At 34.5% G+C, this 13,285-nt stretch overlaps 1 protein-coding gene across 5 annotated transcripts in view; it reads left to right on the top strand.

The window, feature by feature from the left end:
• DPP8 (dipeptidyl peptidase 8) overlaps positions 1–13,285 on the top strand; it is a 54,357-nt gene that overhangs the window by 15,229 nt on the left and 25,843 nt on the right. For all 5 annotated transcript variants that reach the window (XM_019968131.2, XM_019968130.2, XM_019968129.2 and 2 more), the window contains 7 exons: positions 1,489–1,662; positions 2,507–2,675; positions 7,921–8,031; positions 9,426–9,554; positions 10,075–10,136; positions 11,805–11,905; positions 12,678–12,855. In XM_019968131.2, coding sequence (XP_019823690.1) covers positions 1,489–1,662; positions 2,507–2,675; positions 7,921–8,031; positions 9,426–9,554; positions 10,075–10,136; positions 11,805–11,905; positions 12,678–12,855 — 924 coding nt within the window. The remainder of the gene's footprint in view (positions 1–1,488; positions 1,663–2,506; positions 2,676–7,920; positions 8,032–9,425; positions 9,555–10,074; positions 10,137–11,804; positions 11,906–12,677; positions 12,856–13,285) is intronic.

Below are 13,285 nucleotides of genomic sequence, written 5' to 3'. Positions count from 1 at the left end.
TTGGTATCTATATTTATTTTTAGATCCACACATAAGCAGTATCACGTCTTTGACTTCACTCGATGTGGCAGTCTCTGGTCCATCCATATTGCTGCAGATGGCATTGTTTTGTCCTTTTTTGTGGCTGAGTGATATTCATTTGTACATACATATGTACCATACCTTTTTTGTTTATTCCTCTGCTGATGGACGTTTAGGTTGCTTCCATGTCCTGGCTATTGTAAATAGTGCTGCAGTGCATGTTGGGGTCCATGTATCTTTTTAAATTATGTGTTTTTCCAGATATATAAACTTGACTACTTTTAAAGTACTAGTCCTTGAGACGTCCCTGATGGTCCAGTGATTGGGACTCCATGCTTCCACTGTGGGAGACCAAAGTTTGATTGGGAAACTAAAATCCTGCAAGCTGCGGCTTGGCTAAATAAAATAAAATAAAATAATTAGTCCTTGATAGCAGAAACCATATCTGTTTCCCTTATTTATTCCTTTATTTATCATAAAGAGCTCTTAGGGAAGATGTGGATATAAATTCTTAAAACTAGCACTTACTAGATTTGTTTTCTTTATGTTTCTTCTTATACATGTGAAATTTTATATATATGTATCAGATAATACTTTTAGTTTGGGAAGGCCCCTCATCATCATCAATCATTAATTACAAATATTCTTTGACGGAGATTTTAGCTGTTGCTTTAAGTGGGAAAACAAAATGAGACAGATTCTGCTCTCACATTTTTTTTAATTCATTTACTGAAAGAAAGTGAAAAACAAAACTATAGCCAAATGAGTAAAAGAGATAGTAACTCTTATAGAAATATCGGGAAACTTTCCTGGCCAGCGTTGATTTAGGGCTAAGGTTTTGGGATAGCAGTAGAACTCAGATGGATAGAAAGAAAAATGGCCTCTCAGTGTGAAGGGAAATGGAACAAAGGCCAGGAGCCAGAACACCACAGTAATGTGATGGGCCTGACCTGGGGTTTTATTAGAGTAGTATTAGCGGATGTAGTGGAAAGGAACTAATGACAGCTGATGTTTGAGAACTTTACTCTGTGCCAATCATTGTGCTAATAAACATTTTACATATTTTTATCTAAGTTAATCTTCACAGTGCTGAAGTAAATGGTTTATTACTACTCTGAAAGTGAAGAAAACTACTTTTGAAGAAATTAAACTACTCTAGAGTCTCCTCTTAAATGCATGCAGAGCTGCTGTATTACATTTAAGTTGTAGGAGATCTTGAATGCCAAGTCAAAGTAATGGAGCTTAATGCTTGCTCTCTAATGAATGCAGTATTCATATAGGGACCTTTTACCAAATTTTTCAGCAGACTTCCCAAAATTAATCTGTTTAAAGTTGTAACAAATTTTGGGATCACGCAAAATGTAAACTCAGTAATACTGTAGATGCTAGAATTTCAGTGCTATTAATAAAAGCAAAAAGCTGGCTTTCAGAAAACTGGAATAGGAGACCTCTCTCTTTCTGCATTAGGCGACACTGGACTATGGCATGTATTCTCGAGAAGAAGAACTATTACGGGAAAGAAAACGCATTGGAACAGTTGGAATTGCTTCTTATGATTATCACCAGGGAAGTGGAACATTTCTATTTCAAGCTGGTAGTGGAATTTACCATGTAAAAGATGGAGGGCCACAAGGATTTACTGTAAGTTGATTTTACTGCTTGATAAACTGCTAGGTGTCCTAAAATTATTTGTGTCCAAATCAGAAAGATAGTTAAACTAAGAAATTCTGCTTACCAGTTATTTACCACTAACTTAGTAGTAAAGAAAATAGGAAATATGGGTATTAATTTCCCATATGGGTATTAATTTTTAGTTAATAATTTTTCAGTGACATTAGTTATATAATTTTAAAATACTGAAAACACTTGTTATGTAGGAAGAGTTAACAAAGGGAATCAGTGTGCCATTTTTTGTGTAATTGCTGAGTTGGATTTTCAAAGATAATGATATCACAAGACAATCCCTTTTTGGTTCTTCTAAAAGCTTAATTCATCTCAATAAATAGTTTAAAATTTTGATTTTATTCCAAGCAGTTTTTCATGTGATATTAGAACTATTCTTCTGATAGAATTGTGATGCTTCTAGCTTTCATTACAATGTTATGAACAAATTATTTTATACTGGTAAAATTAAATGGAAACATTTAATAAGTGAAATAGGCATATAAGTTTAATAAAAGTATGCAACAAACAATAATTACTCTATTTAACAGGTTTGGTCAACAGAATTTATGAGGTGCTGTTATATTGTCTTTATTTCCGTTCCTATTAGGCTTAGCTTATTAATTCATAGGAAAAAAATGATTCATTTCTTATAAGGCACATAAGTACATTTTTCTGGAGAGCAGTTATCACAGTTGATATTATACTTAGGATTATTATTCATTTTATAGGAAGGGTGCTGGTACAACACCCTGTATTGTATGTATGTAAATAGGTATGTATAAGCCTGATACTTGCCTTTAAATGTTGTTTACTTTTCTAGCAACAACCCTTACGGCCCAATTTAGTGGAGACTAGTTGTCCCAACATTCGGATGGATCCAAAACTATGCCCAGCTGATCCAGACTGGATTGCTTTTATACATAGCAATGATATTTGGATATCAAACATTGTAACGAGAGAAGAAAGGAGGCTCACTTATGTGCACAATGGTAATTCAGGTTCTTCAAATCAATTTTCCTAAAAAATATTTTTAAAATTTAATTTTGTTTTGCTTACATTTTGAAATCAAAGCATGCTGATCTTTATATTTTAAATTTAAATCTTTAAAATTAGAAAACAAATGCAACTTTTTTTTATAAACTTGTATGTATCACCTATAGAATGCTACTTGTTTTTTTTTGTAGTTGATGGCTATGTTTAATGTCTTGATTTTGCTGATATTATAGGTGTCTTCACATGTCCAAAATAATCAAGTATGTATTCAATGCATGCACTTTTAATGTCAGTTATACCTCAGTAAACCTTAGAAAAGATGATAGTGAAGCTTAAACAACAAAAAGAATACAAGTTTCTGAGAACACTAGATTACATAAAATTTCCTATGGGGTAAAAGAAAGAACTACCTCTACCACCACCAAAAATGAAATAACAAACAAAAAGAATCATTGTAATGCTACCTTGTTTTAATGGTTATTTTCAGACAGCACAACCGTAGCACTTATCTGATTGAAATAAAATTTAATTTAAAAAATCTTGTTTTTAGGAAAACAGAAAAACTCAGTACACACTGTAAGAACTACTTAAAATTTTATTTTCCCTTTTTGGAGAGCCTGCTTAGTTATTTTGTCATAAAAGGAAAAATAAAACTTTCTGTGTTGTGGAAATATTTAATTTTTATTGAAATGACTTTAATAATACTAAGCACTACTAAAAGGGCTTCCCTTGTGTCTCAGCTGGTAAAGAATCCGCCTGTAATACAGGAGACCTGGGTTCGATCTCTGGTTAGGACGATCCCCTGGAGAAGGGAAAGGCCACCTATTCCAGTATTCTGGCCTAGGGAATTCCTTGGGCTATATATATAGTCCATGGGGTCTCAAAGAGTCAGACATGACTGAGCCACTTTCACTAAAAGCACAGAAATGATATGGATTTTTTCCTTTTTCCTCTAAAGCTTTTATGCAAATGAAAGAAGGGAAATAGTTTTTTTTTTTTTTTTTTTTAAACATGGAAGTACACCTTAAGGTTAAGCTCCATGATGAAGGACAGTCCTCTAAAAATTTATTGTCCAACTTTCCCGTAATTTGATGGTCATAAAACTGATTTATTGGGCATGGGCATCTTCCTTAATAAATTATTTTAGAATATGATAGTGTATTGGCAACAGTTTTTTCATCATTAAGATAGTGTTAGAGAAGAAGTCTTTTTCTGAACGACTTATATTGATTTAAAAAAGCACTGAATTAGAAGTCAAGAAATCTGTTCTAACCATTGTCAATCAAGATATATCAAGTTCCCGGCCCTAAAGGAAATAACAAATAAATAACAAATAAATAACAGAACAGAATGATAAACAGCAAACATTGGGTGTTATAAGAGTACAAGCCAGGGTAGTGGTCCCAGAAGGCTTACCTGAAGAGATGACACTTAAACTGCTCTCAAATAGTGACTGTACATTAGCCAGTACACTCCAGGCAAGAGGACAGCCTGGAAAGGCCTTGATGCGGAAGGCACCATAGTTTGTAAGAATTAGAAGCAGTCCTACGCTCCTAAAGCATGAGGTGTGAGTCAAGATATAGAGAAAGATGAGGCTGGCACATAAGGGCAAGGAGAAGGGTGGACAATTTCTTATGTAAATGAACATGGCCTTTATCATGATATGGGGGTTCATTGGAAAAAGCTTTTAGCAGTTGAGTAGTGTGGTCAGAGTCCTATTGTAGATAAATTGTTCTGAATACTTCGTGAAAGTTATATTTGAGAGGTGCAAGTCTAGAGAGAGGGCAAAGCTTAACTAGTGTAAATACTGTAAATACCCAGGTCTTAACAACCTAAAACTAGGGTGTAGAATAGAGAAAAGGGGATGGAGTAGGGAAACTTTAAGTAAAATGTCCATATTTTGGTGTTTAATGAGTCTTCATCTGGAGTCAGGAAATCAGGACAGCTACCACTGGCAAAACAAAGTTTAGGTTAGTAGTTAGTAAATCTGGGTTGGAAATCCTAGCCATTTGTTCATGGTTTCAGCAAACATTAGAGACTCACTATGTACTAGTTATTGTTGTTGAGGCTGGGACTGCTTTGACAGTGACTGTTAGAAATAAGGCATGTTTTTAGTCTGTACATTTTTTCCTTCGGTAGGATTGTTTTCCATACAGGATTATTGTGAAAATTGGCAGAATTTAAAGTAGAAACCACTGAAATCCTGCTGGATGTGTGTGTGTGTGTTGGAATTTATTTTATAAATCTGAGAAGTGATTCTCTTGTGTGACTTTTTTTAACAATTTTTTTTATATTTGGCTGTGCTGCGTCTTCGCTGACGCGTAGGCTTTTCTGTAGTTGCGGTGAGTGGGGGCTACTCTTCGTTGCCATGCTTATCATGGTAGCTTCTTTTGTTGCAGAGCAAGGGCTGCAGGCACGTGGGCTTCGGTAGTTGATGCATGTGGGCTTGGTATTTGCGGCTCACAGGCTCTAAAGCACAGACTCAGTAGTCATGGTGCACAGGCCTAGTTGCTCTGTGGCATATGGGATCTTCCCAGACCCGGGATTGAACCTGTGTCTCCTGCATTGGGAGGCAGATTCTTTGCCACTGAGCCACCAGGGAAGCCCACTATAATAGTGTTTTTATTAATTTCTTTTCTGTGCATGTAGGTATATGGTATATTTTTTATTTTCAGGGTTAGTGTAGTAGTTAAAAATACAATCTAGAACTGGAGTATCTAGATTTGAGTCTCATCTACTCTTTTTTACTTCTGTTCTTTTGAGTAAGTTGTTTAACCTATCTTTGTTTTCATATCTGTAAAAAGGTTAATGAAGAGCATGTCATCATGAGGTTGTTATTGAAGTTTTAATATTTGGGAAGTGTTTTAGACAGGGTCTGAAACACAGTAAGTACTGTTTAATTTGTTTATTTAGAAAAGTAGGTAGAGAGTAAGCATTATCACTTTTATTTCTCTTATCACAACAAATTTCCAAATGAAAGTCTTCTTTTACATGGGTTTATTAATCACTCAGCATCTGCATTTGCTTATTCTCTGCCTTGCATAATAGAGAAACTTAAAAGTAATGTCATACCAACCTCTATTCTCAAAGGACATATCTTATTGCGAGAACAAGGTGATACCATTTATTCATCTAATTAATCTTAGTAATTGAGGTCATCACCAGGGACGCCCGTAATAAATGATAGAGAGATATAAATGAGTGATACATATTATCACATCTACAGGAGAACAAAACATAAAACAGTATGGGAGGTATAACTTTGGAGTCGTTGAATGATCCAAGAAAGCGGAGCACTGATGGCTGCATCATTAATTACAAAATCCAGAAACCTGGAAAACAGAGCTTAGTGTTGATTAAGTTGGTGCGAAAACCTCTTTGGTGGCAAGATGTGACCTGAACTGACCTGAGGTTATTTATAGTCTTAATCCTACTTAGTTTGCTTATTCCTAAATTTGCTGCAGGAATATTAGTGTATTTGATTACAAGGTATTTGATTACCCTGCTGGAGATATGACATAATTATGTGTTGATATATAAACATGAAAAGAATTCCCCAGATTCTGTGTTCTGAACACTTCTGGACTCAAAATTTTGTTGTTGTTTTTTTACTTGATTTTTATTTTATATTACAGTATAGTTGGTCTACAGTGTTGTGTTAGTTTTAGGTGTATAGCATTCAGTTATATCTATTAGGTGTATAGATTCAGTTATATCTATTCTTTTTCAAATGATTTTCCCATTTAGAGTGTTGCAGAATATTGAGTAGAGTTCCCTGTGATTTACAGTAAGTCCTTTTGGGTTATCTAATTTTGTATATAGTAGTTTATTTATGGTAAGAGTGCCAGTTTCTTTTCTGGCGTGCTGCGATTCATGGGGTCGCAGAGTCGGACACGGCTGAGTGACTGATCTGATCTGATCTGATAGAAACCAATATTTGTTGTTTAGTCACTAGTGGTGTCCAACTCTTTTGCCATTTCCTTCTCAAAATTTTTTGGTAAGGAACAATTGGTTCATATTACACATTCTTACCCAGCCATTCCAGTCCTAGGTTTTTATTCAAAGAAATGAAAACACATGTTCACAGAGATTTTTATACAAGAATGATTTCTGTTGAGCTAGTACAGATTTTGGTCTGTTGGCTAAATGCACATGGCTTAGCTAACTGTTAGGATTGGATGAAACCTATGAATATAATAAATGTCAGAAGACCTATAAGTATTTAACCTGTCATTGTATATCAGAGTTTCCACGGGGATAATTCAAACTTCTGTCAGTATCCTGATTGATCAGAAAACTTGAATGAAAATGAGAAGTCTCAGGGAAAAACACAAAAATTTTTTTCTGAGCGAATGTGTGAGTTTCAGAATTGAAAATAAAGTTCTTAGCTGAAACTGATGTATCAGACTTCTGTTTTGTTGTAAGATCAAGTCTCATAGAAACTATACAAGAATATATTTACTTGTACACAAACTCACTGTGGAATGTGAAGTTTTTGAGATGGAGAGATAACTTGAATTCTGTGAACACCCCAATAAATGTGATTAGTTTCAGAAAAATAAAAGAATGATTTTAGCATCTTTATTCATAATAGCAACTAGAAGCTATTCAGATGTCCATTAACAGATGAATGGATAAAAAAATTGTGATATACAATGGATTATCACTCAGCAACAAACATAAAGTATGTACTGTATGATTTCTCTTACATGAAAGTCTGGAATATGTAAAACCAACCTTTGGTGATAGAAATCAGATCAGTGGTGCTTTCTGAGGCAGGAATGGACATTGACTGGGAAGGGACATGAGAATGGAAGTATTCAGTGTCTTGGTAGGGTTAGGAGAGTTACAAGGCACCATGACCCTTCTCATGTATTCTTTTCCCCATGGTCCTAGCTAAATGGGAAAATAAAAACTGACATTTATGGAGCACATACTATGATGGTTCAGGCTTTGTTGTAAGTACTTTATGTAAAATAGCTCATTTAATCCTCATAACAACCATATAAGGTAGGTTCTTATTCCCATTTACAAATGGGACTCTGCAACGGAATGTGATCAGGTGATTTGCCCAGGATCAGTCATTTGGTGGATAATGGAATCCAGATTTGAATTCAGTCCATTTGGCTTCACAGTTCACCATGATACTAGAGCTGCCTTTCAAAATAAATGGATCGTTCTGCTTTGTACCTGTGAAAAGATGAGAACTTCTGTGAAAATTTTGCCTTTATGTTTATTTAGAGCTAGCCAACATGGAAGAGGATCCCAGATCAGCTGGAGTTGCTACCTTTGTTCTTCAAGAAGAATTTGATAGATACTCTGGTTATTGGTGGTGTCCAGAAGCTGAAACAAGTAAGAGGGTTCAAAATAATATACTATAAGTCAGTTAAAGCATTATGAGATTCAACTACCGGTTAGGTAACTGCACAGATTCTTAATTCTGAATAGTAAATTCTTAAGTGATGAAGATTGGATCTTACTAGTAGTTACTGTGAATATTCAGGCTGTATACCACCATAATGAATTCTCATAAAAAACAATTAGTTGTATTATGGTTCTGTGCCCCAGGTCCTTCAACTCTCCTTGCCAGTTTTTCTTTTTTTTTTTCTTTCTTTTTTTCATTTTTAATTTTTTGGCTGCACCGTGCAGCTTATGGGATCTTAGCTCCTCGATCAGGGATCGAACCTGTGCCCCCTGCCTTGGAAGCACAGAGTCTCAACCACTGGACCACCACGGAAGTCCCGCCAGTTTTTCATCCAGAAGCTGATTGGTGGCAACATTGGTAGCAAAATAAAAAATGCCACCCTTTAGTGGGAGTTGCTATAAATATAGGATTGCCTAGAGAGTCTGCATGAACAGATGGCCAAATTAGTATATGAATGGATCAGGAAAAAAAGGCAAAAATTCCTTTTTTCTTTGTGAATTTACAAGTATTTCACTAGCTGAGAAACAGCTCTCTAAAGCAGAAGCTTTCAAACTTTTTGACTGTGATCTGGTTAGAAATTTGCTTTACATTCTAGCCTAATACATTGTACATATATTCCACATAAAACTGAAAACAAATTTCATGAAGCAATGCTTAATCTTACACGTGATGCACTCATATATTTTTTTTGCTTGTCTTATTCTTAAAATGCTGATTATGACCAGCTAAAAGATTTCATGACCCACTAATGGATTGCACGTAGTATTCTGAACACATCTCTAAGGGACCATGAAAAATATTTATAATATTTAAGCCATATCTTAGATTTGGACATTTTAAGATGTAAAATGTTTTGCCATAACTATGCTGTTAGAACAAGATTATGACATGAATTAGAGAAGCCATTAAAAAAAACCTGGACTCTTTTAAAGTGGGGTTTATTTTGTTATAGAAAATATTGTAAGTGTAATAATTCCTGAAAGGAATGCATTTTAAGGTGTGCAGGAACTGAAATACTTCACAAATCTGTTTCTTCCATTGTGTGTGTGTGTGTGTGTGTGTGTGTGTGTGTGTGTGTGTGTGTGTATGATGATCTTCAGTTTTTATCTCCAAGAATAGTAGCCTTTAACCAATAACAGTGGCTTAGCAGTAACTCACCTTGCTACTGCAAAGATTAATAGTATTTTCATACATGAAAGGCGTATATTTTATACATAAACTATTTTTTACTATGGGAAATAGAATACTAGAGGGAATGGTCAATTGTGATGATTTTCTGGCATAATACTCCCAAATTTTCAATATTTAATTTCCTTTTAAGCACCCAGTGGCAGTAGAATTCTTAGAATTCTGTATGAAGAAAATGATGAATCTGAGGTGGAAATTATTCATGTTACATCCCCTATGTTGGAAACAAGGAGAGCAGATTCATTCCGTTATCCTAAAACAGGTACTGCTTTCCATTGATGTTTATATACACTCATTCCTACTTTTAAAACAAGATTCTTCTGCATTCATTCAAAAGTTTACAGACCGAAGGATAGATTGTTAAGTGTCTCTGAAGTAAATTATTTTAATTATAGGCTGATCCTTTTAAATTATTTCAAAGGTAGGGAAGTGCACAAAACTGATTATTTCAAGGAATGGATAAAGAAGTATCTTTGCTACAAAATAAAGATTTTTAAGGGATTATGTTCTTAATTAGCAATTTTTCCCCATATTGCTATTTACAGCATTTCAATTGTGAAATGATATAGGATTCCCCTTCATTACCTACTAATTCCTAATGTTCTTTGGCTCCTTCTTTTATAGTCATATTGAAAATTATGAATTTGAGATAGAATTTTGAGTTTTTTATATAATAAAGCCCTGACTAAATGCAATATTCCTGATTTGACTAAAAAGGATTCATCTGGTAAAATTAGTTTGAATAGCTTTGTATTACTATTTGTTTATATCTCTTCTTAAAGGCACAGCAAATCCAAAAGTCACTTTTAAGATGTCAGAAATACTGATTGACGCTGAAGGAAGGGTAAGTATAAAATGCTGAGTTAACTTTTTGTATCATTTCGTCTGTCAACAGAGATTGTAGATATGCTTTCTTATATTTTGGACTTGTAGAACTTGCTGAGACATCTGTAGATCATGATTTCAGGTTGACCTCATTTTCTACTTTGAAAACTTTCTTACTGGTTCCCAAGTTAGGAGTATGGGGAGATGCATATTTACCATTCCTTTCCAGTAGTTTTTCCTCTTTGCCTTTGTTAATTCTCCAGATCAATATTTCTTAGATAGTGGTTATTGACTGTTGAGTTACCCTCTGTGTTGAATAGTTGTCTGTCTTAGGTTAAATATCCCTCATGTCTTTTATACTGCTGCTTTCCACAGTCAGATGCCTATAAGCTTAATGTACACATAATTGATTAAAAAAACAATCTTCTCTGCTAGACTTTTTAAAAACAGCTTTATTGAAGTATATTTCACATACAATATAATTCACTCATTTAAAGTGTAAAATGGCTTTTAGTATATTCTCAAGATTTGTGCAGCTATCACCACAGTCAATTATAGAACATTTTCCTTACTCCTAAAGGAAATTCACATCCCTTAGTCATCACCCCAAAACCTCTCCATGCCCCCCAGCCCTAGGCGGCCACTAATCTGTCTATGGATCTGCCTGTTCTGGACATTTCATATAAATGGAATCGTACAGTATCTAGTCTGTTCTTTCACTTAACATCTTATTTTCAAGCACTAATCCTGTGGCACCAAGTAACAGCACTTCACTACTTTTTATCACCTAAAAATACTCTATTGTGTGGATATATACCACATTTTATTTATCCACTCAGCAGTTTTAGACAGTTGGGTTCTTCCAAATTTTGGTTACTAAATGTAATGCTACCAATAATGTGGGTGTACAGGTTTTTGTACAGTCATACATTTTCATTTCTCTTGGTTAGATACCTAGGAGTGGAGTTGTTGGGTCATATTATAATTCTGTGTTTTACCCTTTTGAGGAACTTCCAAACGGTGTCCGCAGTGGCTGCACTACTTTATATTCCTACCAGCAGTGTATGAGGTTTTCAGCTTCTCCACATCTTCATCAGCTCTTGTTATTATTTGTCTTATAGCCATCCTAGGGGATTTGAAATTGCATCTTATTGTGGTTTTGATTTACATTTTTCTAATGACTAATGATGTTGAGCATCTTTTCGTGTGCTTATTGGCCATTTGTATATCTTCTTTGGAGAGCAGTCTATTCAGATCCTTTTGTTCATTTTTAAAAATTTATATTTTAAAGTGTGTTAGCCAGACTAGGGAAAAAAGTTTGCTTACTCAAGACCATTTCACTAATATATTATACATACAGTATTTTAAACTAAAATGTAAGGAACTAGAGACTATTTTTCTTAGATACTAAAGTCTATAAAGTGATTAAAATCTGATTTTACCAGTTACTATCAAGAGTTCTATTAGTATACACTCTTGGAAAAAAAACTTTTAGACTATGCTAAGTCTTTTAGTTAGAACTTTTTTAGACATAAAGAATACCAATAAAGGTAACCCATGACTTACTGCTGGTTTTGCCATATCCTTTGTACCTAAGACTGAACACGTGTCATGCTGTTAAAAATAGTGCTTTACGTAGACCAGTATCAGTCTTCTATAACTAGGTTCCTTTTTTCTTTTTCAATAGATTATAGATGTCATAGATAAGGAACTAATTCAGCCTTTTGAGATTCTGTTTGAAGGAGTTGAATATATTGCCAGAGCTGGATGGACTCCAGAGGGAAAATAGTGCGTATGTTAAATTGTCACTTCTTTACAAATAATTTAGGACCCAGAACTGTCTGTGCTATTAGGCTCTTCCTTTCCTTTGGAGCTGTTTTCACATGTAAATTTGCAAGGTAGTTAGTTCTACACAAAGAATTTTTCCTGAACTAAGTAGACTTGTAATCCTATAAGCATAGGTGCATTGCATTTTATTTCTGTCTCTTACTTAGCCAGTGACAGTTTCACAGTGGTATTTGTGGTTAAAGTAGGACTTTCAGGCTCATATGTAAGTATATGTATTTTTTTAATTGTATAACTTAAGCAGAAATATTTGTACAGCCTTATGTGAAGATGATTACATGTATTTCCTGTGTCTCATGTGGACAACAGGAGTTTTCATGGGGCTAGCATTTGTTGACATTAAAGGGAGAAAATAATTTCAAAGGCCATCTGTGATTTTGGAAATTTAAAGAAAACTACTTTTAAAACCTCTACTCAAGCTTAACTTTAAAAAAAATGAGTGGAATATGTGTACCTATGGCTGATCCATGTTGATGTAAGGCAGAAACCAACACTATATTTTAATTATCCTTCAATTAAAAGTAAACTTAAAAAAATAAGTGTAGAATGAACTAATACTTTTCATTAGCTGTTAGTGATAATTTAACATATACTAAAGCAATACTGTCACTGTGATTACAGAAATAACTGATGAGTGCTAAAGGAAAGATTAGTGGAATATTCATTTTCCGAAAGAGAGCTTTATTTTGTGCTTTTCTTTTGTTTATGTGAATAGTGCGTGGGCCATCCTACTAGATCGCTCCCAGACTCGCCTACAGATAGTGTTGATCTCACCTGAATTATTTATCCCAGTAGAAGATGATGCCATGGAAAGACAGAGATTCATCGAGTCAGTGCCTGACTCTGTGACACCACTGATTATCTATGAAGAAACGACAGACATCTGGATAAATGTATACATGTTTTCTTGTAATACTTGGTTTAAATATTTTCTCAGAATGCTAAAGTAAATGAATCTTGATAGCAAACTATCAAAAGGAATTTTTTAAGTTCACAGTAATTTTGAATGTTATTTGCTTAGTTTGAACATTTCAAATGGGAATGTTGGTTCCAGAGTGGGGAATGGTTTGTAGATGAAAGGTCGATGCCGTTCCAGTGACATCTCCCTGGATGCGGAATTGCTCTTGTTTCTGGACACGTCAGATATTGAAAACACAACCTCACCAGGGCCTCTGGGAGGCCCACGAGAGTCCTGACTAGAAAAGACTTTCTCTTTTAAGTTGGTAAACTATCCCAAAATATACCAATTTGGGATTGAATTTTTCATTTTCCAGTTTAATGGAAAAAACTTACACAAGATACAAAATAAATAAAGCCAGTTCA

This window comes from Bos indicus, chromosome 10 (assembly GCF_029378745.1).
Source record: "Bos indicus isolate NIAB-ARS_2022 breed Sahiwal x Tharparkar chromosome 10, NIAB-ARS_B.indTharparkar_mat_pri_1.0, whole genome shotgun sequence".
Classification (NCBI taxonomy): domain Eukaryota; kingdom Metazoa; phylum Chordata; class Mammalia; order Artiodactyla; family Bovidae; genus Bos; species Bos indicus.
This window is presented reverse-complemented; position numbering and strand designations above follow the sequence as displayed.